Source organism: Colias croceus, chromosome 7 (genome assembly GCF_905220415.1).
Source record: "Colias croceus chromosome 7, ilColCroc2.1".
Lineage (NCBI taxonomy): Eukaryota > Metazoa > Arthropoda > Insecta > Lepidoptera > Pieridae > Colias > Colias croceus.
Genome location: NC_059543.1, coordinates 10406313 through 10431330, shown reverse-complemented (window position 1 = coordinate 10431330; position 25018 = coordinate 10406313). Strand labels below are relative to the sequence as shown.

General features: G+C 34.3%; 1 protein-coding gene across 1 annotated transcript in view; it reads left to right on the top strand.

Annotated features, from left to right (window-relative positions):
* LOC123693342 (lachesin-like) overlaps positions 1–25018 on the top strand; it is a 33174-nt gene that overhangs the window by 7379 nt on the left and 777 nt on the right. Inside the window, exons 2-8 of the mRNA XM_045638398.1 lie at positions 10368–10465; positions 18650–18857; positions 19805–19963; positions 20371–20499; positions 20972–21109; positions 23000–23149; positions 23955–23987. Of these exons, the coding sequence (XP_045494354.1) occupies positions 10368–10465; positions 18650–18857; positions 19805–19963; positions 20371–20499; positions 20972–21109; positions 23000–23149; positions 23955–23987 (915 nt within the window). The remainder of the gene's footprint in view (positions 1–10367; positions 10466–18649; positions 18858–19804; positions 19964–20370; positions 20500–20971; positions 21110–22999; positions 23150–23954; positions 23988–25018) is intronic.

Here is a 25018-nt window from a genome sequence, read left to right as displayed (position 1 = left end):
CTTTACTGTGCAAGATAACAAGTACATAAAGGTACATATTACATTAATTAAAAGCACAGAAGGTGGCCTTATTTCTGTTATTTATTAAAACTATATAATAAAGTTGATATAGCGTTATTTCGATAAAGAATATATTATTATAGGCTTTAATACCACAAGAAATATGTTCTTGGATAAAAGATGCAATAACATGAGCTCAGTGAATGATCGAGCAAGAAACATTCTATAGCAATAGTATTAAATAGTTGAAATATTTCTTTCAGGCCCATACAGGAAATAATTATTTATTAATATTGCATATTCGAATTTAATCATAAATATGTAAGAAGGAAAATTATGAAAAATCTACATGAGTTTTATAATTCATGAATATAAATGATATCGGTTACCGTTTCAATCGTTTTCACTATCGTAAGTGTTTAGAAATAAACAAACGAAAAGTTATTACTTGTATAGAAATGCAAAATATTGTAAACATTAACGCTATTTGTTTGTGTTAAGTATTTAATATTATGAATATAAATCTATACATATAATAAATCTGTAGAAGGGTCAATTCTGTACATTGAAAATATTGAAAAAATAAATACCAGGGGGTGTTACTGGATCGATACCAAACCCAAATATGTGATTAAAAAAATTTTTGTCTGTCTGTCTGTCTGTCTGTCTGTCTGTCTGTCTGTCTGTCTGTCTGTCTGTCTGTCTGTCTGTCTGTCTGTCTGTCTGTCTGTCTGTCTGTCTGTCTGTCTGTCTGTCTGTCTGTCTGTCTGTCTGTCTGTCTGTCTGTCTGTCTGTCTGTCTGTCTGTCTGTCTGTCTGTCTGTCTGTCTGTCTGTCTGTCTGTCTGTCTGTCTGTCTGTCTGTCTGTCTGTCTGTCTGTCTGTCTGTCTGTCTGTCTGTCTGTCTGTCTGTCTGTCTGTCTGTCTGTCTGTCTGTCTGTCTGTCTGTCTGTCTGTCTGTCTGTCTGTCTGTCTGTCTGTCTGTATGTGAAGGCATCACGTGAAAACTAACGGTTCGATTTCGATGAATCTTGGTATAATTATACCTTATTATCCTGGGCGTAAAATAGGATACTTTTTATCCTGGAAAAATACGTAGAAAAAATTAATCTTAATTTTTCAGTTTTATCCATACACGTTGTTCTGTAGAACCGCGAACACACGTTGCGTATTATTATAGGCCTAGCCGTATTTGGGTCCAATAGAATTTATAAGATGTCATTGTCAGAGTTACTCAAAATGGAGAAATAAACCATCCACGCGAAGACCGACATCCGCGCGGACGGAGTCGCGGGCGGAAGCTAGTTTTAAATAAAAGAACAACTGCCTATTATTTGATTATTCATACATCTTTGATATTTATTGAGATTGTTCGACCCGGGCCGGAATAATCACATTATGTATTATTTCACGAATGTAATTCTATCTGGTACTAGATTATCCAGTGAAATTAGTATCACACTAACATAAATATACAATACCAATTCATTCAAGTATTTATCTTTCTACCTAAAATTGATGTAACTGAAAAAATACAAATAAAAGACAAGCCATATATATTAACAAAAAATAAAAATAAATAAAGTAAAATGTTCTAATTAATTAAATATTAATATAAACTATACATTCAATGTACTTCATGATTTCGTAATTGAAATGCAGCGCGAACCACAGGCAGTTGTATGACCACGAGTGCGGTTCGACAAAAGCGTAATGATACCTAGTTTATTTTGCATTTAATATTTTTGAGAGTTTATGGAGCCGTGGTACAAGTGGAAAGCTTCGTTATTTTATACGAACATATTATAATGACAATTACGTTTATAAAGTAGGGAATACACCCTTTTTGCGAAGATTTGGTTTATGTCTTATACACTAGCTGCGCTGCGCGGTTTCACCCACGTGGCTCCGCTTCAGTTGGTCTTAGCGTAATAATATACATATAGCCTTCCTCGATAAATGAGCTATCCAACACCGAAATAATTTTTCAATTCGGACCAGTAGTTCTTGAGATTAGTGCGTTCAAACAAACAAACTATTCAGCTTTACTTAGCTTACTCCAACAATTTCCTTTGTTATTTTCCTACGGCAAAGATTTTTTGAAACAAAAACTTCTTTAACCGCGTTTATTAGTTCTTGGTATATTATTGGCTCCGCGTCATCGATATGGTAATGTTTATTTATTTATTTATTTATTTATTTATTTATAACTCTTTATTGCACAAACTGAAATATGACAAAAATAACATTAATACATAAGAAAGGCATAGTTTGTACAAGAGGCGGCCTTATTGCTAAGCAGCAATCTCTACCAGGCAACCTGATGGAAAGGAAATGTAGGAAGTTAATGGGATAGTGCAAAAAGAAGAAAAATAATAATAATATAATAATAATAAATAAATAAAATACATATATACATACATATGCATTGTAATAAACATATACATACATATTATTATATAAATAGAATACATATACATACACATACTATATTGATATATTAAGAAGAGCTGGAACGTCAACACATTTACACATTGCACATGTTAGGCCGGGAGAGACTGACACAAAAATTCGGGTCATTTGTAACAGGATGGCGGTCTAGAAGGGTCTTAGTACGCAATGACAAAAAGAAAAATGATGGTCAGAACGCTGGTACCGGCGGACTACATCTTTTTTATGGGCTATCGGTAAATTCTAAAATTTTTGTGTTACAAATCGTTTGACTTTCGCTATTTATACGACGAGTTCGACTAACGCCCACGCGACTAGTCCGCCGGTACCAGCGTTCTGACCATCATTTTTCTTTTAGTCATTGAATAAGAATAAGAATAAGAATAAGAATGTTTATTTAGCACCACATAATACAAACAGAAAAAAAAAATAACAAAAATAAACGAAAAATCAAAAAGAAAAAACAATAAAAAGGTAGGTACTTACGGCTGATCAGTGTGGTGCCAAAAAGGGTAGCTACTCAGCATGTGCTACACGTTATGTTGTGAAGCGCTGATTTTCAGTAGTCCCTTGTTGGAGTGCCAGTCAAAAGATGTGAAACAATTATACTTAAATAGAATACAGAATACCATAATTTTTGTGTACTTAAATATATTGTATAATATATAAATATATCTACTAATTAATAGAGTACATAGGAATTAATAATAATAATTATTTAAATGTAATATTATAATAACACAATTATACATATATTATGAATTACCATATAGAATAGACAAGGAATAAACAATAAATACAACAATCACGGTACGACTGTAATAACAATGCGACTAAGGCTGGTTACGAAACTCGGTAAGTAGCTGTTTTTTGAGACCATGTTTAAAACTTGATAAGGTCCTCGAGTTTCGCAATGGAGGTGGTAAATTATTCCAGCACTTAGTCGCATTATATTTAAAACTACCTTTAAAAATGGATGTATGGTGTTTCGGTACTGCCAGCCTGACGAGGGTCGCCCTAGTAGCCATGCCCTTCGCACCTCCCATCCATGTCAGCTTACTATAAAGATACGCTGGGGCTTTGCTACTAATCACATCGAAGAGAAGAGATGCAAGATGTAAACGCCTACGGTGGTCCATGTTGAGGATATTTGCATTTTTCAAGTAAGGTGAAATGTGTGTTCGAGCAGGAATATCCCAACAGAACCTAGCGCAGGCGTTTTGCACTCGTTGTATGGCTCTTTTTGTACGAGACAGGAGACGAGGACCGTACATTACATCCGCATAGTTAAGCTTTGACAGAACCAAAGACTCACACAGTCTCAGACGCAGACGAGGATTAAGATAGCTTCTTATTCGGTATAATAGTTTTAATCGGTAGAAGCAGTTTGCGATTGTTGTATTTATGAATTTTTCGAACCTTAGTGCTTCATCGAAAATGACACCTAGATTCCGAGCTTCACGCACACGTTCTAACGGGACTCCGTTTATATGCAACAGCGACGTTTGTTGCTCAACCTTTTTAATAACTTGAGGAGTACCCAGTATCATAAATTTTGTTTTTTCTGCATTAAGTACTAATGCATTATTCGCTGACCATTTTGAAATACTGTCGAGATCGTCGTTCAATTTTTGAATGAAGTCGTGAGTTTTGTCAGGTTTAAAGGAGGTATATAACTGGACATCATCAGCGTAAATGTGGTATTGGCTGTACTTAATTTTCGATATTATATCAGCAGTGTACAAGACAAACAATACAGGTCCCAAAATAGAACCCTGAGGTACTCCTCTTTTCACTGGGCTACAGTGAGAAAGAGAAGTAGTACCGTCACTATTAGAGACCACCACAGTCTGCCTACGTTCACCAAGATAACTCTTAAACCAAGCAACAGATTCTGGGCTAAAGCCATAATAGACCAATTTTGACAAAAGTAGGTTAGTATCTATGGTGTCAAAAGCACGTGAAAAGTCTAAAAGGACCAAAAGCGTTCCCTTACCACAATCCTGTTCGCATAAAATATTATCCAGCACATCCGTCAATGCCGTTACAGTACCTCTTCGCTTTCTGAAACCAGATTGAAGATCGGGCAGTATGTTATTGGATTCAAGATATTCCATAAGTTGGTTGTGTACAATCTTTTCAAGAATTTTGGAGCAACATGGCAAGATGCTGATAGGCCGTAAGTCTTTAACAGATGTAGGATTATTTTTCTTTGGGAGTGGTCGCACCAATGCACTCTGCCACATCGCCGGAAATGTACTATTTTTTATAGATACATTAATAATGTGCGTCAAGATAGGTAGTGTCTGTGATATTGTGAGGTTAATCATATCTAGAGATAAGTCATCAGTACCTACAGCTTGAGACTTGAGACTCTTTAATGCCTTTAGTACAGTTTCTTCGCTCACAGGCTTGAGTTCGAAAGAGGCGTTGCTTATAAAGCGATGTTCGTTGAAATGAGCTAAATAAGATGTTGGTACGGCGTTATTGGTAGGGACATTTAGGAAATGAGTATTTATAGTATTGGCGTCACTGATATGTACTGGAAGTATAAAGTCATCTTTTAGTTTAACCTGTACATTATCTTTTAAATGGGTCCATAAGGCGCGTGGATTTTGTATGTTAGAATTTATGTATGTTTCAAAGTAAGCTGTTTTTTCACGATGAAGTGCAGATGCAACATATTTTTTTAAATCGATATAGTAGTTCTTGGCACTATCTGTTTTACAAATTTTAGCCCTGGCTTGAGCTTCGTCTCGTCTTTTCATCATTTGTTTAATATTATACGTCAACCAAGGTGGCTGTTTTAATTTGATGTATATATTTTTCCTAGGCGCGTGTAAATCAAAGATTTTTACCATACTACTTGTGAATAAGGTAACGATGTCGTTGACATTTGTTATTGATAATAAGTAGTTCCAATCAACTGCGATTAGTGATTTATTAAACTGATTATGATTTAAATCCCGCATACATCTACGCGAAATCCACCTTGGCTTTGTCCGTTCCTTTAAAATATTCAAATAGCAGGATATAACCGAGTGATTACTAAGAGAGGCAATATGATCTACTACTACACTAGATACGCCTGCATTGGTACAAATTAAATCGATTAGTGTCTCACTGTTATTTGTAAAATGAGTAGGTTGTGACACCATTTGGTTCAATCCCGCTGATTGTAAAAACTCGGATAACTTTTTTGTATTGGTATGATTTTTGTTCAATACGTTCACGTTAAAATCACCCAAAAGTACAATATTGTCACTCCAAATGAATGTGCCCATGGAGTCAATGAGAGCATCAAAGAATGTATCTACATCCAACCATTGCGTAATAAGACCTCTGTAGAACCGCCATTCTGTTACAAATGACCCGAAATTTTGTGTCAGTATCTCCCGGCCTATGTATGTGTCATATTTTGCAATTGTTTATAAATACAGGGTGATGTAATTGGTGTAGTACGAATATCTAAAAATCTATGAAGAATTTTGTGATACAGTAAATGGAAGAATTATAGACTATTTTACAGTATTTAATAAAATAATTTAATTTTTTGTTCATTTTCATTAGAAATGTCAATTTTTCTCACCAAGGTGGAAATTTGGATGATAAGGATCTTGTTAGAAAAATATAAATTTTGACTAAAATCGGCATTTTTTTTTTCAAAAATCAAATTACTAATTAATAATCAGAGTTATCACATTATTAAAAAAATAAGCCAAACTATACACAATTTTTACTTGATGCAATCCTCAAAGATCATGGACATAGTGTATTGCGCCTTCCACCATACCATCCAGAACTCAACCCAATAGAGTTACTATGGGGCATAATTAAAGGGAAAGTAGCATCACAAAATGTGAACTAAAGTTCTAAAAATAATTCTAATAATTCTAAATAATTATTTAGAAAGGAAGCAAATGCCATATTAGTCTGGATATGTTTAGTGACGTTTGGAGAAAGACGCGAGAACATGAGGAAAAATATATTCAATTAGAACCAAAAGTAGATAATTACACTGACTCATTTACTGACGGCGAGTTCTTCGAGCGATGAAAGTTTCAGTGAAGTAGAAGATTACGATTAGGTATGATTAAATAGATTCTTCTTCTTCTCTATAGATACTGCTCTCTGAATTGGTGGTAAATGTTAAAACTGTTAAACTGCTAAGACGATTCAAAAGTGCTTCTAGAAGAAGTCTAATTGTATAAATGTTTGAGTTTGAGTTTAAAACCAATAGTGTGAAAATTATACAATAAACATGTAACACATATTTGTTAGCGCGTATTGGTAGGTATTACGTACTTACTACAAATATAATATTTCTTAGATATCTTTACTCGACTAAAGTCAGGACAAGACTGCTCCGCAACTGCAGAAGACGTCCGTTATTTAAATCATTATCAAAACAACCATCCGTGTGTTGGGAGTGAGCGCACGTGTTATTTGTATTGTTTTTATGACCTGAAATTTAATTATTATTTGATAATTGAATGATTATTAATACTTTTATCCAATTGATTATTATTAGAATAAATAATTAACTTCATCAATTGATTTACTTTTAAAGTATAATTTTACAGGTAAATTATGAGAGCTTTCATAATTATATTTGCATAATATATTTATCTACAACGCACCCATTTTACAATTCAAGTCTAAAATGAAACTAGAGTCGCATTTATTTTTGAACATACTGTAAGTGAAATTGCATAAGTGTGAGTACTGTGAACATGCCAGCTTTCCTTAATTGACCATAGTACAAACGCAGAAAAATAAATATATAAAAAACAATAGTTGGTGACGTCAGCAAGCAATACAAATCTATAGCAAGGAAAAGAAGTGGTCTTTAAGCAACACTTTAAAAGAGCTGAGCGTTTGAGCACGTCTAATACTTTCTGGTAAAGCATTCCATAGTTGAATAGCCCGGACAGTGAAAGAATTGTTAAAAAATTTAGAATGATGGAAAGGGGTGCTGAGCAATAACAAGTTGGAAGAGCGAAGAGAGAGAGAATTACAAGAGCTTAAATAATAATGTTATGTAATTTCTTATTTAAATACAAAGACTCAGCAATAAGTATATAGTAAGTACCTATAAGTATAATATTTTCATTTCTTTCCGTAGTTTATTATAGAAATTTCGAATGAAAGCATTAAATATAATTAAACAAACAATAATGATGTTATGAAAAATTGCATTTAAAATATATTATAATATTTTAGTTTTACCATCTTTTCGAACAGGTTTCCCTCAAGCTGGCATGTCACCATCTAGATCACCGTCTATCCATATTAATATTATAAATGCGAAAGTAACTCTGTCTGTCTGTCTGTCTGTTACTCAATCACGCCTAAACTAATGAACCAATTTGCATGAAATTTGGTATGGAGATATTTTGATACCCGAGAAAGGACACATGCTACCTTTTATTGCGAATTGTCGGAAGAGAGTCGAAAGTAAAAAATATCGAGGTATATTCGTATCTCTTTACTCAAACCTGCATTTGACAGATATAGCCACAGATGCTATATCGATTTATAGAAATTGTTTGAATCTGTACGTATAAAAAATGCTGTTTGTTTGTATCGCCAAAACTCGAGATGGGCTGAACTAATCTTGAAGTAATTGTGGAAGTAAAGTGGAGGATACATAGAGCCATGATATCTAATAAGTAGTAACGGAAAATATTTCTCATAGATATAACTTGTATGTGAAACAAAGTTTACCGGGTTATTTAGTATAGGTAATTATATAATAATATGTTAACTTGTTATCATTTTAAAGTACAGTTGTTTCATAAATCAACAAATCAATAGCAAATAAAAATAACTAAAAAATCAATGTACACAAAACAAATGAATTTTAATAAAAATTAATTTAATTACATTTAGTTATTTGATACGACTTCTTGGAAGCGAATGTATTTTTGACAGCAGAAATTTATCGGAAGTTATTTGTAATTTTATGGCTGCGATTTCTATTTCGTTATTATAAATAATTGTATTTGTTGAAATACAATTAAGATTATTTACATAGGTTTGTTATTTGAAAATAAACAGAAATATTTTTCATCATCATCACCATTATCAGCCTATATTTGTCCACTGCTGGACATAGGCCTCAGTCATGGCACGCCACTAAACCCGGTTGTTCGCTCGTTGTGGCCAGTTATAGTTTACCTATATTTGTCATGTTAGTTCTTATTTATTAATTTCCATGACCTTTCAATAACCTTTCATTATATCTATTTATTTATGCCGAGGGAAGGGAAACTGAATCCTTATTTAATATTAAATATTAAATTGCGAATATTTATTAGTCATAGAAAGGGCAAAAGTTAAGTTTGCAAACTGGCTTTAAGTAGATATTTATTATGTGGATATTTTAGGCATACACAGAATAAAAGACAAATTTATCGAACTGGATGTATTTCAATACTTTTTTAGAGCACTTAAAGTTCAGTGGTTTCCTAACCCTTTACAATAGTAAGTAGTATTGTAGTTAGGAAACTTAATTTTGTAGTATATTATGATCTGAAACTTACATACACGGTTTGATATATCACTACTTTGGAAAAATAGTATGTTGACATATTTTGACATATTTTGTAAATTTGTTTTATACCACTTTTATACGAACCTAGGATACAATTTTTAGCCAGTTTAAGAATACGCTTATATTTAAGAAAGGAATTTGAAATTTTGAGCCGAAAATTTGAAAAATGTAATTTGTATTGTAGGTTTAGATTCGGCTAATTATTTCAATAAATAAAAAAAATACGTGTGGCACTCGGGGACTGCCGCGGTAAAGCTATTGCATAGCATGCCTTCAAGCCACACCTCCGTGCCCGTCGGAGTGGGGAGCGTGAGGGTTTTTTGTTACGGAATTTCTCGATTCGGTCCCCGCGCTCAAGGCCCGCGATAGAAGCTATGCAATAGCTTAAAAATCAATTGATAATTCTGGACTAACCTATTTGAACTAAATAGGATACAAAGCTTAAAAGTTTTCATATAGTTAGTTTTCATATAATAATAAGTTGTGTATTTTATATTCAAAACAAATGAATATTAAATATGTTATAACGATAATATTAGCTTACATTGTATATTTATTATTTAACCTAAACATAATCAGAATTTGTTTTTTCAAAATTATGTTAAAACAACAAAGATGGAGTTGAGTTTAATTGTTGTTGTTACTTCACTGTTTATTGTATTAAAGTTTGTAATCAATACAGTTTGGAATTTATGGCTTATTGATGTTTTCTAATATAAGGTTATTTAAATCTCTCCATTTTATTTTATGAATAAGAAATAATGTTTATTTTATAAACCCAACTAAATCCCAACAGTATTTTTACATTAGAGAAATAACAAATATTGTTTATAACAAGTCTTTGAATCTATACTTAATATTATAAAGCTGAAGAGTTTGTTTGAACGCGCTTATCTCGGAATCTACTGGTCCGATTTTAAAAATTATTTCGGTGTTAGATAGCTCATTTATCGAGGCAGGGTATAGGCTTTATATCATCATGCTAAGGCCAACAGGAGCCTAGCACTGCGGGTATAACTGCGGAGCACAGCTAGTTATTTATAATCAACTAGCTTCGTCTGCTTTGACTTAAACCTAATAAATAATATACTAAAACCTTCCTCTTGAATCACTCTATTTATAAAAAAAAACCGCATCAACATCCGTTGCGTAGTTTGAAAGATTTAAGCATACAAAGGGACATAGGGACAGAGAAAGTGACTTTGTTTTATAGTATGTAGTGATTACAACAAGACTACGATTATTATTCATAATCTTGAATAAAAACTCTTTAGCTTCTGCTTACCTTTGAACAACGACAATGCTTCTAAGCAGAACTTTAAAGTACTCTTTAAATTGTCTATATTTTAACATTTGTTGCAGACGAGCCTGGTTTCAGCGGACCGATAGAAAACGTGACTGCACCGCTGGGTCGCGAGGCGATCTTAGCGTGCAGCGTGCATAACCTCTCCACGTACAAGGTACTATTATTCTTTGTATTGTTCCCGGTAGACTGTGACTGGCATATCTATAGCATTACAAATTCAACTATCGCATTCCATTTTCAATTTGCTGAATGTTGGTAGCTGTTTGTATTTTGGAGATGCGCTGTAGAATGTTGGTAGTGACAACTGTTTGCGAGATGCGCTTAAGCTTTTGATTGCCTAACTGGGTAGACATATGTTTGTCAGAGATTCAACAGCATCATCAGCTTTCTACTGATTTAGGCTGAAAACCCCCATAGTTGGGTTATGTGGTTGTGAAACTGGCTTGGAAGCTAAAACTCCTTTGAAAACTTTTTGATAAGGAAAAATGTTTTTAAAAATTTTTTAAATATTATATTAATTTCATTACCATGTTGAAAAAAATACTTCTTTACAAATAAGATGGCACTGTCTTTTTTTGGTTAATTTGCTTTAATATTTGTCTTGTTTTTAACCATTAAATGTTAATATTTATGACAAATAATTGGATTCCCTCTAATTTGATTTAAAACGGGTAGCTTTCACAGATAATGTAGGTATGCTGGTTAAATTACGTTAATGATAAAATTTGGATTCGATGATACGCAGTTAACTAATTAGCCTTTTGTTGTTAATTTGTTGATATTTAGTACGTAAAATTCAATATATTATTAATAAATACATATTTTCCCGTAGAACCCGGATTTAAAAATAAACATATCAATGCAAGCTGTAATCTCTGTTAATTGAATGAGACCCACAGAGCTATGTATAGTCTTCCGAAGCAATGTTGATGTGGGCATTTATGGCTTAAAATTTTTAACATCCTTCTTTTCTTAAGATCTACAATTATCGATAGTCAACGAAGAGTATCACGCTTAACGTAGCCTAAATAATCAAAAATGGTTAATAACTCATGTAGCATAAAACCGAAACGTATTCTATTATTATTCTACTGACAAAAATGTGTTATGCACATTAATATTATCATGAATGCACTTGGCATGCTAATGAATACTAAAATAATTTAACAGACATTAAAATTAGCTAATGTTACATTCGTACATGTTACATTCACAAACATGGTCAGTATGCGCATTGTTTGTGAAGTGAAAATTTGCCAAATGTTTCATATTATTATAATATAATTATTTTATGGTAACATTCCTCAAAGTGTAGCTCAGTAGCAGTGGTGGATCAGTGGTAAGACCTCGGACTTTAAATCGATAAGTCCAGGATTCGAGACCAGGCGAGCGTGCAGGAAATAAATTGATTTTTCAATTTACCTGTGCATGTTGTAAGATCACTACTGCTCGAAGTAAGAAAACGACATGTCGAAGAATCAAAAGTTCGATGACATGTGACATCTGCCGACGCTCACTTGTGCAGAGTGGTGGTTTATGGCCTGCCCCCTCATAGGAGCTCCGTGTCCCAGCAGTGGGAACGTATAAGGGCTGATGGTGATGATGAACATTCCTCAAAAAGATAGGTACAGGCTCATGTGTTGCATCCAGATCACCGTCAATTTTACCTTTAGTTATGATCAGAACTGAGTAAAATGTAGGCTGCATCTTACCTGTTTCCTATAAAAGCTAGTTTCGGAGAATAAAATTATTAGGTTCTTATAGCTGAAGACCACTGTATTTTGCAATCTCTAAAGAACTTATGATTTTTATTCCTTCGTTCTTTTATATATTATTTTTAAAAGAAAAGTACCTTTCCACTTTCTTTATCAATTCGTGCTTTTTATTTGATGAATAATGATATATAATTTTTCAGTTATATTATCATATTTATCATTAAACGAGCTTCCGCCCACGACTTTGTACGTGCATCCCCGTTTTTCCCCGTTCCCGCAAGAATTTCGGGAAATCCTTTCTTAGGGGACGCCTACGTTATGACATCTACCTGCATGCCAAATTTCAGCCCGATACGTCCAGTGGTTTGGGCTGTGCGTTGATAGATCACTATATCAATCACCTTTGAGTTTTATATATATAGACTAGCTGGTGCGTTGTGCGCGGGCTGCAAGCAGCCCGCGAGCTCCTTTTGCCCCAGGGTTGAAGCAATAGGGCAGTCATTAGAAAATGTGTTGGAATTCCCAGTCCATTTGTAATTTCCTGCTAACAGCGATTCCACAGTCAATCGGAAGTGCTTATAAATTCCCAATTCAAATATTTTCTATTCTGGAATGCTGTCGACCTTCGAGGGTGCGTTGTGCGCGGGCTGCAAGCAGCCCGCGAGCCCCTTTTGCCCCTGGGTTGAAGCAATAGGGCAGTCATTTGAAAATATATTCGAATTTTCTGTCCATTTGTTACATCTGCTAACAGCGATTCTACAGTCAGTCGTTAATGCTTATAAATTCCCCATTCAAGTATTTTCCACTCCGGGAGGCTGTCCACCTTCAAGGGAGCGTAGTGCGCGGGCTGCAAGCAGCCCGCGAAGCATCCCAGGGCAGAAATCTTCAGTCATTTGAAAATGCATTCGAATTTCCTATCCATTTGTTACATCTCCTAACAGCGATTCTACGGTCAGTCGGTAATGCTTATAAATTCCCCATTCAAATATTTTCTATTCCGAGGGGCTGTCCACCTACGAGGTTGCGTGGTGCGCGAGCTGCAAGCAGCTCGCGGCTCATCCCAGGGCAGAAATCTTCAGTCATTTGAAAATGCATTCGAATTTCCTTTCCATTTGTAACATCTGCTAACAGCGATTCTACAGTCAGTCGAAACTGCTTATAAATTACTCATTCAAATGTTATTAAATTTTTGAAACGTCTTATCGTAGCGGGCAGTGACTTTTCATAATAAACTGTTCAAGAGTTAACCTAACACGCTCGTCGCTTCGCTCCTCGCTACCTATTTGAATATTTAGGCCGGCCGCTGCCGTGACTCGCTCGCTTCACTCGCTTGGCTCGTGCGATAGGTAGTTCAAAAGTTAACCTAACACGCTCGTCGCTTCGCTCCTCGCTACTTCTTTGAATATTTACGCCGGCCGTTGACGTGACTTGCTCGCTTCGCTCGCTTAGCTAGTGCGGTAGTTCAAAAGTTAACCTAACTCGCTCGTCGCTTCGCTCCTCGCTACTTCTTTGAATATTTACGCCGGCCGCTGACGTGACTTGCTCGCTTCGCTCGCTTGGCTAGTGCAGTAGTTCAAAAGTTAACCTAACTCGCTCGTCGCTTCGCTCCTCGCTCTTTCTTTCAATATTTACGCCGGCTGCTGACGTGACTTGCTCGCTTCGCTCGCTTGGCTAGTGCAGTAGTTCAAAAGTTAACCTAACTCGCTCGTCGCTTCGCTCCTCGCTACTTCTTTGAATTTTTACGCCGGCCGCTGACGTGACTTGCTCGCTTCGCTCGCTTGGCTAGTGCAGTAGTTCAAAAGTTAACCTAACACGCTCGTCGCTTCGCTCCTCGCTACCTATTTAAATATTTACGCCAGCCGCTGCCGTGATTCGCTCGCTTCGCTCGCTTGGCTCGTGCGGTAGTTCAAAAGTTAATAAATATTTATTACTCCGGGAGGCTGTCAACCCTCGAAGTTGCGCGGTGCGCGGGCAGCAAGCAGCCCGCAGTGCCGTCTTTTGCCGATGCTATTCAATTACCCTTCCTACTATGGAAATTTCCATACAAAATTTTCGAAAAAAAAAATTTCGCTTTTTAGCAAAAATTTTTATGTGCCTGGAAGCGGACCAAGTTTTTGAACATTTTTTACGTCGGCAACTCCGACCTAAGTGCCACCGGTTCAGAGAGCCGTTGAATTTCGTGATGTATGGAAAATGGAAACCGGGGGTCGGAGAGAAATTCTGAGTATGCAGTTTTGTAAATCTGACCGATTAAAGCACAGAAGTCAATTTTCAGACCGATCGTAAAGTAACCGGCGCCACCATCTTGCTTTGAAAAATTGGCCATTTTTGAAAAAAAAAATGGCGTCCAATTTGAAATTTCTCGATTGCCCTGGGAGCGCCCCATCTTCCTGATCAATTTTTAGTTCTACACCCCCCGGCTATCTAGTGCCGTTTTGGAGAGCCGTCGAATTTCGCGTTGTATGAAACTCGGAAACCAGCGATGGAAACTCGATTATGAGTATGCCATCCCAATGTGCGGCTCGACTAAAGCCCCTGTGCCAAGTTTCAGCGCGATCGGACCAGAGATGGCCATTTTAGAATTTGTATGGCGGCGGCCATTTTTTCCGCCATTTTGAATTTTTTTCACTATCTGTGGTAATTGCTCGAGGTCTACTACAAGTTTAGTTTGAGCACCCCAGATGTAGCTGCTACCGTTTGCGCGGGCCGTTGACCGTCTCCGCGGGCTGTGAGAAAGTTTAAGATTTCGGATTTTTCTGGATATCCTGGGAGCTGGGCGAGTACGAATGCATCATTGGTGTATTTCTCCATTGCACCACCTCGTCTAAATTTACGTTTTTATGTTTGCGCCAAAAATGGAAAAATTCCAAAATCGAGCGTCCCACTATGGCTCCTTGGTAGCGTCCCAGGGTGGTGATCATTTTTAGTTCCGGGACCCCCCACCCAACTCGCACCGTTTCCGCGGGCCGTTGGAGTTTACGTTGTATGGAAGTTGGAAACGGGGGCCCGGAGCCACTCGAACGGGGCACCGATCGATTCGCCGGCTCGAACAGAGCACGTGTGCCAAATTTGAGACGTAAGGATTCATAAACGGCGATTTTGGCAAAGTACGGCGGCCATCTTGTTTTCGCGAAAATCCCCATTTTTCCACCTCCCCTGGTAATCGCCACCAGTTCCGAGCATTTTTTGTTCAGACACCCCCCCTCCAGGTATCACCGTTTTTGCGCACCTCCAGGGGTCCACTCTCTTGTCCAGGGTGTTGGAGATGTCAATATTTTTCCGGTGGTCACTCGGCGCACCTCTACACGATCACGTCGAAATCCCCCCAACTTTCCGCGTAGTTTCCGAGAAACCCGATGTCAGTCAGTCAGTGAGTGGTAGTGTAGCTTTATATATATATGATAAAAAAAGATTTCTTTATTTATAAATTTCTATTGTTGGCAGTGTTTACGTGGGTTATAGTGATTACATCATTAGATGACCCACATGCTAGTTTTTCTTGGCAAAAAAAAAATAGTTGAACTTATTTAAGTATATGAAACACACGCTATTTAAATTATTGCGGCTCAATTCAATGAATATGAGGTTTATTAAAATGATTTCTATCTTAAGTCGACATGTATTGTTTATGTGGTTACGTTTAATTTTTTTTTATTATTTGTTATCGAAGTAAAATAATTGCTTCTCAATTAAAAGTAACGTAAATTACATTTTGTTTTACAAATAGCTATTATTTGTAAGTATCTTATCTGTAACACATATACGCAGTAATTTTAAGAATAGATATAAACTGCGACGCTATAAGATATCTATTATCTAGCTACTTAGGTATCTAATTTTTTCCAAAAGTTGTTATCTTTTAAGTCTAATTATTATTTAAAAATGTACAGTTATAAACATTAAAATTTCTTTCATTCTTGGCGTTCACGCTAGCTGTAAAATGTAACGAAAAAAAATTCTTTGAATAATTATAGTAGAATATTTCGTTTAAAAATATAAAAGCAGTTGATCGAATTTTACGTACAGCTGAATTTTACTTTCATTTACGCTGCATAAAACATTGTTTCTTTATAAAATTAATGTTATTATGTACATTGTACATATAAATTATTGTTCATAAATTTTAGTGTATTTGCGTTGGTTATTGTGGACATTAATCTTCCCGTTGAAGATTTTTCTAAAAGTATCTTAAATACTTGTCAGAGTAACAAAGATATTATCATCTATACCAATATTATAAAGCTGAAGAATTTGTTTGTTTGAACGCGCTAATCTCGGGAACTACTGGTCCGATTTGAAAATTATTTCGATGTTAGATAGCTCATTTATCGAGGAAGGCTATATATCATCACGCTACGACCAACGGGAGAGGAGTCACGGGGGTGAAACCGCGCGGAGCAGCTAGTTGTATTATATACAACATACATATTATTATGTACACTATATAATATATATCAAGACTTAATTAACCAGTTTCGCTAGGGTAAATAGACATTGCTTTCATAAATTAATTTGTATAATAACAACGAATACATTCATGAAAATATAAAATTACGAAAAATGTGAACAGTATAAAGGAAACAGTAGGTATAAAGCTGCATCTTTGTCCAATAAAAGCACTTAAGATTCTGCATCTTAAAGTATTCTAACTACACCCTCCGGAATCACTCGTGCCGAGGTTTTAAACAACGTGTTGAACGCTAAAGTATACAGATTATGTGCATATAAACTACTTGAAACTTGAGCAGTTGTTAACTTTGGAAAGATTGCAAAGCTAAAGCATCGCGTTACTATAGTCACTGGTTTATCTTGATATTTGGGAGCTAATAAGGGCCGATTTTTCAATCCTTGGTTAAAATTTATCCGTCCAATAAAGTATTACACGAACATTTTAAAATGTCACCTGTAAACTGTCATATACGGACAAATTATTAGAATACATTTTGGAAGTAATAGTTTTATACGTTATTCGATGAATAAGTTTTAACCAAGGATTGAAAAATCAGCCTTAGGTGTTATAATTATAATTGTGAAGTAAGGATGTTATGGTACATGGATTATATGGAATTAAAGCGTAGTATGAATAAGATCTAATATCCAACAAATATCTTTTATCATCAATTATAATTCATAGAAATTTCTTACACAATACATTCTTCTTCTACTATTAATTACTTGCTGTATTCTTTTCATGATTAAAAGTAGATTATAAGCTATCTTCAAACCAAATTTCTATCAAATCTGTTCGTAATTTTTATATAAAAAACACCATAACAATTAGATTTATAACATTACCTACTCTATGTATAGGAGAGTAATCAATTATTTTTATTTAACAAATGTCTGCATACTTAACCTACTTACCTACTGTGTTAAAACGGTCATTTTTATAAACGAAGGTAAATAATAAAAATAAGGTTACAGTTTCAACTTACATGATTTATTTTGCGTTTAATCAACCTGACGTTTCAAGAATAATGCGATATGCAGAAAGTCAAGGCCGGGAGATAGCTTTCTACGCTTTTTCATGACTATTATAAATGAAGGTCCCAATTTTATTTATTATCGTGCCCTTATTAATATATAACCCTTAATAAGTGGTACGTTTAACGTTTCCTCATTATGTTAAAATGAATCTCTATAATTATTATAACCAGTAGGTGTTCATAATATTGACCTAGAGTAAAACTTCTTAAAAATAATTTAGAAACTACTCAATAAAGTTCTACTAGCTATCTAGCGGTAAGAGAATTACCAACATCGCACGAAGTTTTGGCACAAACAAAGATATCTTTCCCCCTTCATTTTGGTCTATCTAGGATCCGAACATAAGTCGACCTGCACCGGCGTGATAATAGAATGAGACCAATTTTATAATAAATTTAGTGTATTAAAAAATGTATTAAAAATGGGTTGACTGGGAAAATCCTGGACAGAATATTTTTTAATTAATTATAAAAAATCTTTTATTTTCATTTTTTATTAATTGCAGTTTCGAGATAATAAAACAATTTCAGTAAATGACATAATTTTTTTTTCATCATCCTATCAAGTGAAAGTAACTGGTACCGACATACCTGGGTATACCTACTATGAGTGCACATTCTGTAGGTTTCATACTTTAAGTCTATTAATTTTTTTTTATTATCTTGATACTGCAATTAATTAAAAAAAATGTTATTTTTTTAATTCATTAAAAATGTCCTGTCCAGGATTTTCCCAGTCAACCCATTTTTAATACATTTTTTAATACACTAAATCTATACTATAAAAATGAATCGCAAAATGTGTTGGTAAGCGCATAACTTTAGAACAGCTGAACCGATTTCTTTAATTCTTTTTTTATTATATTCCTTGAAGTACGAGGATGGTTCTTATGTAAAGAAAACGTGAATATGTACCACGGGCGAAGCCGGGGTGGACCGCTAGTTTATTATAAAATTGGTCTCATTCTATTATAACGCCGGTGCAGGTCGACTTATGTTCGGATCTTTGACCATGTGTATCAACTGCGAACCATGTATTATTAGTTTAAACTACAAAGTAATCTTCATAAAGGATTCCTAAGAGATCTTCTTTATAATACTCGTATAGAAAGCGTAATCATACAAAATTCTCCACAGGTGGCCTGGCTTCGTGTAGATACACAAACCATACTGACCATACACACACACGTGATATCCCGAAGTCGGCGCGTCGGAGTGACCCACAGTGACCATAGAACGTGGTTCCTGCATATACGAGAACTACGCGAAACGGATAGAGGGTGGTATATGTGCCAGATAAATACGGACCCTATGAAGAGTCAGCTTGGATATTTGGATATTGTTGGTAAGTTTGATGATATGGTCGGGATTGGTAACGGTTGTCTGAAAACAAACTTTGATATCAAATTTTTATATTGTCACCGATCCTTGATAAGTGTACACAGTTTGAATTAAAACTTACGTTTAAAGTAGTTCTAAATAACTCTATTTAAAGAATTCGGTTTCATACAAATATACAGGAAATGGGTGTTAAAGATAATTGTAATCGATGTAAGTTGAAATAAAATGCTAATGTTGCTAAATAATGTTTGTTAATTGCAATGGCTTTTAATTAGATGGGTCTTTAAAGGTATTTAGCGAATGTTAAGGAAACAACTTTGTCCTTTCCCACTTTATTTTGTATAAGTAGCAACTTAAATATCATCTAAGTCGTGAGCACGTTCCGAATAAAAATGTTGTAATAAGCAATAAAATTTTTAACCAATTAAGGTCCAATTAGCAATAAGAATTCTTGTAGTAACAGAACCTTGATTGTGTGAAGGAAAATTAACAATAAAACAATAGCACGCATGTAACTTACGCAGACGTGTTGAAGTAGGTCTCATTATATCGTATGGGGTAGTGACGCTTGTTTATGTAATGATTTAAAACAAATATTATTTGTCTTTTTTAATTAAACTCTTAGGTTCGTATAAATTTGGTAGTATTTTTTCATTTGGTCGTTTAATAAAGCGAATGCTTGTTTTGTAGATAAGTTTCGATAGAGTTGTGAAAATTATGTTAAATGTTTTTGCAATAATTAGGAAAATGTATTAGTCTGTATTCTGTATATCTATTCAAATATTGTATGAAATAGTACGAATACATATGTATATTATATTGTATGAAACAAGCCGATATAAATCTAATGTTATTTGTTAGTTATATCAGAAAAATGAAAGCCAAAAACAACAACTTTTATAATTTTTGTGTCAGTTTATTTGTATTTTAAACTCATCATATTTCTACCAGTACCACCGGATATTCTGGATCGAGGAACGAGCACAGACCAAACCGTACGGGAAGGTTCGCCAGTCAGCCTTACTTGTGCTGCGACTGGCTCCCCTGATCCCCAGATCACATGGCGCAGGGAGCACACGAAACCGATCCCTTTGTCCAACGGGTCGCAAGGTATTGTGGGCGATAATCGCTTGACGAATTTGATGGTAGAATTTAGACTTTAGTACTTCTATGAGTAATTATTATTCACAGATAGATTTAGCTCTAGATTTCAGCGTTCACTTGTTTATAGTACAAAGGGTCATGTTATAGGTTCAAAAAGTTGGAATGGAAAGGAACAAATATTGTTGGAATAGTTATTGATTAAAGATAGAGTCATATGCAAATTTTCATCCTAATTTGTCACATGTTTCAATCACTTTTGCACAATTAATTTTTAGTTATAAGTTATTTTTTTAATATTCAGAGACAGCTGAAATATCTGATAGAAATGCACCTTTAAATGCTATACAGTGGAGTTTTCTGTTAATAGAATTGTTAAATGTAATATAAGTCTGAAGGATATATTGTGATTGCAGTGACGTCACTGGAGGGTCCCGTATTAAATATTACTAGAGTCACGAGGCAACACGCGGGGCCGTATTTGTGCATCGCGTCAAATGGAGTCCCGCCTACCGTAAGCAAGAGGATTATGCTCATCGTTGAATGTAAGGAACATTTTATGGTAGTAAAGTTATAAAACGGAATGGAATAAATGTTATGATTTCTAATAAATGCAAGAAATAGATAAATGATCAATATGAAATTTCATTTCAACTTTACTCGGGCAGAATTGCTAAAGATAATGTTGTTTCATCAGTTATCTTTAAGTAAGGGGTCATGTATGTAATAGGGGTAACGTCTATTGTTATAACTTGTATTGAACAATCTGACATAATATATCAGTAGTAGTAAGTAGTATTTTTTGTACAATGAGCTCCTGTCTATTGATATCATCTGGGTCAGTCTTTAATATGATACTAAGACTTTCTTTTCAAATAAATAATACAGCACTATTGCTGTTGTGAATACTTTTATTCAGCACATAACACGTCAAATGAGCAAATTTAGTGGGTTTTATTATTCTTAGAACTTTATTAGTTCTAGGCTCAGTATTAATAAAGCCTTTCGATTATGTAGTTCCACCAGTGATAACAATAAAGAATCAGCTGGTTGGCGCAGCGCTGGGTACAGACTTAGTGCTAGAGTGTGAGACAGAGGCGTATCCCAAGCCAGTTAGCTACTGGAGCCGGGAGGATGGAGAAATTGTTCCTATAGGTAAGGAAGTAATTTAAATGAATAAAAAATGTTTACGCAAGAATTAGTCCTAGATACTTTTTTATTATTGCCAAAATTTCTTGTATGTGCGTCGCATATAATTAATAAGGCTATTGCTACAAATAAATATAATTGAAATGTTTGTAATTATAATTTTTATGTCATGAACTAATGTAATATGAAACTATGATAATAGGTATAAATCTAATATTATAATATATTTACAAAAATTTACTTAAATAATCATTCACGACGTAACAATCATTATAATAGGGGTTGAATGTACCTAACCAAGAGTGCGTTTAAAGGTAGATTTTTTTTGTATTAATTTGAATTACAATTATTCAGCAATTAATATTTTTGTTTATTTAACCATAAAAAATAATAGAGTTTAACTTTTTCAGTTATTTAATAATCACGAAAAATATGGACTCGGCGTTCATATAGGTATACGACCTATGAACGCCGAGTTTATATTGTATCCATATTGTCCCTGTACGGAAGCATTTCTGTTTTCCATAAAATTTTATTCTTCTATGCATATCATAGTGAAATAGTTATACCATTCAAAGGTATACCCATAGTATTAATCCAGCATAATACTGAAATGCATATCAAGATAATGCAAGCGACGGGATGCGGGCACACACTGAAACTGGGTCGCTTTACTTTTAATTTTTGATTATATGACGTCATAATGTATTATCCTTCGGAAAAGTTACTTTCGCTCACGGATGGGTGGATTTTGACGATTGTTGTATGGAAAATGATGTAAAAATTAAATTGTTCGGGACTTTACAGCAAGCGTGGTCACGCGGAGACTCAATATCACTAGGCTTAACTTAAATAGGCTTATTCTTAAATTTTTTAATCTATAATACTTACGTTAAATCCAAGATAACATTAAAAATAGATTTCAAAAGTGAAGACATTTAAACAACTTTTAAGAACGACAAGTCAATAACTGCGTAAATCGGTTCAGAAACCTCGGAGTAATCGGTGTACATACATAAAAAAAAACATACCGGCCGAATTGATAACCTCCTCCTTTTTTTTGAAGTCGGTTAATAAATGCAGTTCAATCAAATTCTTAATTTATTTCCTTGAATTACATACCTAGTCATATAGCATTAAAAAATAAATACAATTTGATTAAGTAGATAAACTATTTAACAGCACTTACACGTTATTGCATTAGTATTTAATTATATGTGACTATCAGATTAAACAGGATCGTAATAGAAATGTAATCTTCTTAATATATATAAATCTCGTGTCACAATGTTTGTCCTCAATGGACTCCTAAACCACTTAACCGATTATAATAAAATTCGCACACCATGTGCAGTTCGATCCAACTTGAGAGATAGGATAGTTTTTATGAAAAAAAACGTATACATGTAGGTACCACGGGCGAAGCCGGGGCGAACCGCTAGTGGTTCTATATAACAGACCAATTGATGTAGTCAGCTGATAATAATTATTAATGCTCGTCTGTTTACTGAATAAAGGGATTGTATGGAAATTGATAAATTAATAGCTCATAATTTATATGAAATGAAGGTAAATATTGTATTGTCTAAAATCTTTGTTAATAATAAAACTGTGGTTAATTATAATCTGCCTTTAAAGAAAAAAACTTTTTTTTTTTATATTTTTCTAAGCCTAGTGTTATTTGATATCTTATAATATAAAAGTGAGGGAAATGAATTTAATCAGAAAATAAATCACGCACTGAAAAATTGTCAATGGCGTTTGAATTTTTAAAAAATGTAGGTAAGGTAGGGTTTAAAAAGCAGTTCGAGGACATATTTTTTTTTATTTCATGATTTATTAAAAAAATAATACAATGATTTGACCACTACTTTATAATAAGGTTTCTTATTGTAGGTGGAAGCTTAGAGCCACAAAGAATAGCTGGTACATACCGTTCAGTACTTAGACTGCCTTTAAGAAGAATAAAGAATTCCGACTATGGCGCCTACAGGTGTGTCTCCAAAAACGCGCTGGGCGACACTGAAGGCACCATCAAACTATATCGTATGTATTATTTAATAAACTAATTTGTGTGTTTATGTCGACGTACAATTGTAAAGACCGTTAGAATAGGTTTGATCAAATTAATAAGTAATAAACAATAATAAATAAAGCATGACATTATACTTTATTCTAGCTCGGCAGATAGCAATCTGTTGAAAAGGCGTAATTTATTCTATCATTTTGTACAGTTTTACGGTGACATTTATAAGTAGGTCATTTATATGATATTTTTTCTTTTGAACTAGATGTTAAGTGAAATCTGTTCGTGTAGGAGTACGATAGTTCAAATTAACTCACACATCCACTAAGCTCGCTCCTGCACTTTAAAGTTCATAGATTTATAAATAGTTGTCATGCTATAATTATTGCATACATTTTAAAAATAACTTACCTGAATATTTTTCTTACTATCTTTCAATGTCATTTGTTTTTATATTTTTAAATCAAATCAAAATGCGTATACCTTGAATTTCAACGTAGTTTTGAATAAGCTTACCTATATCTAGGTATATCTTTAATGTTTCGAAAGCAGATGCATAGTAAATTATCCTGCATTCTCATATATTTCCTCAATTCCTCATTTCTTCGTTCAAAATTCATCAAAGTCACTATTATCTTAAATATTTTTTTTTAAATTTTTAAACTGCGATTGTAATCATGGATTAAACAAATTATATTGAGTTAGTTTTTTATTATAAACATAGAAATGTGAGTTCCCAAGGCAAGCCAACAAAGCTTTTCCTAACAAGCAAGCTGTGCTAATCTTTTTATATTAAGACGCTAAAGATATTATTTTACTTCACAGCGATGCCTCCCGCCGCGTTGGAAAATAAAAATGGTAAGTTAGTTTTCCTTTTTACGAAATTTTATTTACCTTATATCTGTGGGTAATCAAATCTTATAGAAAGTTGACCTTCCCAGTGCTTAATGCGATTTTGTCGTTAATTTTGTGCTAGGTTAAAACAGTTAGATAATGTTTAAGTGATACATATAGAGACTTTGTATTTAGAAGTGGATTACCTCCATTTTTTCCTCTTCTATATTATAGTCCTGATTCAGGTAAACAAAATTCCAAATTACTGCTATATAAGAATCTAAACAGGTCCATTCGTTTTATTTGCATAATATAAACTGCTATTTTTTGCTACCGAACAAAAAAGATTGATGTATTTTCTTTTTTAAACATAGTCCGTACTCATATAGATGAAACTTGTACGAACGACATTATTCAAACCTTCGAATTATACAATTAAAAACATATTTTGCTAGATTTTTGGAGTTTCTATTGATGCAACTTAAACAAAAACAAATCAAGTAGTCTTGGATTCTGTCACGATTTTGCCTCCTTTACCTTTATCAAATTGAGATTTTTGAAGATCACATGAAAGGATTTTTTCATGGACAAATTTTCCTTTAGATTTCCAATATTCTAATATCGAAATATATACTTATTCAAAGCTATTGGCGTATACCTAAATATTTATTATATTGTAGAAAACTGTATAAGAGCGGCCGTACACGGGCAGGTCGAGCAGTTAACGGCTGAGCCACGTACACGGACTGCTCGAGCGGTCGGTCGTTGACAGCTCGAGCTGTCCCTACATACCGCTCGGTTGACGGCTAGAATCGGTCGCGACTGCTCGAGCGGTCCGTGTACGGCAGTGAATGAATGTCCATAGTTCACCGCGCGGTCGTGGCTTTAAGCTGTCGGTCTCAATTGCTTGAAGCGGTCCGTGTACGGCCGCCCTAAAAGTACCGTGTAGCCAAGTACAATACGTCTTTAAAAGAAGGTTCTAGGTCGAAAATTGTGTATAAATTTCCTTTAACTTCACCTTGTTAATTTTACAATAATCTTGTAATTTTTTTCTC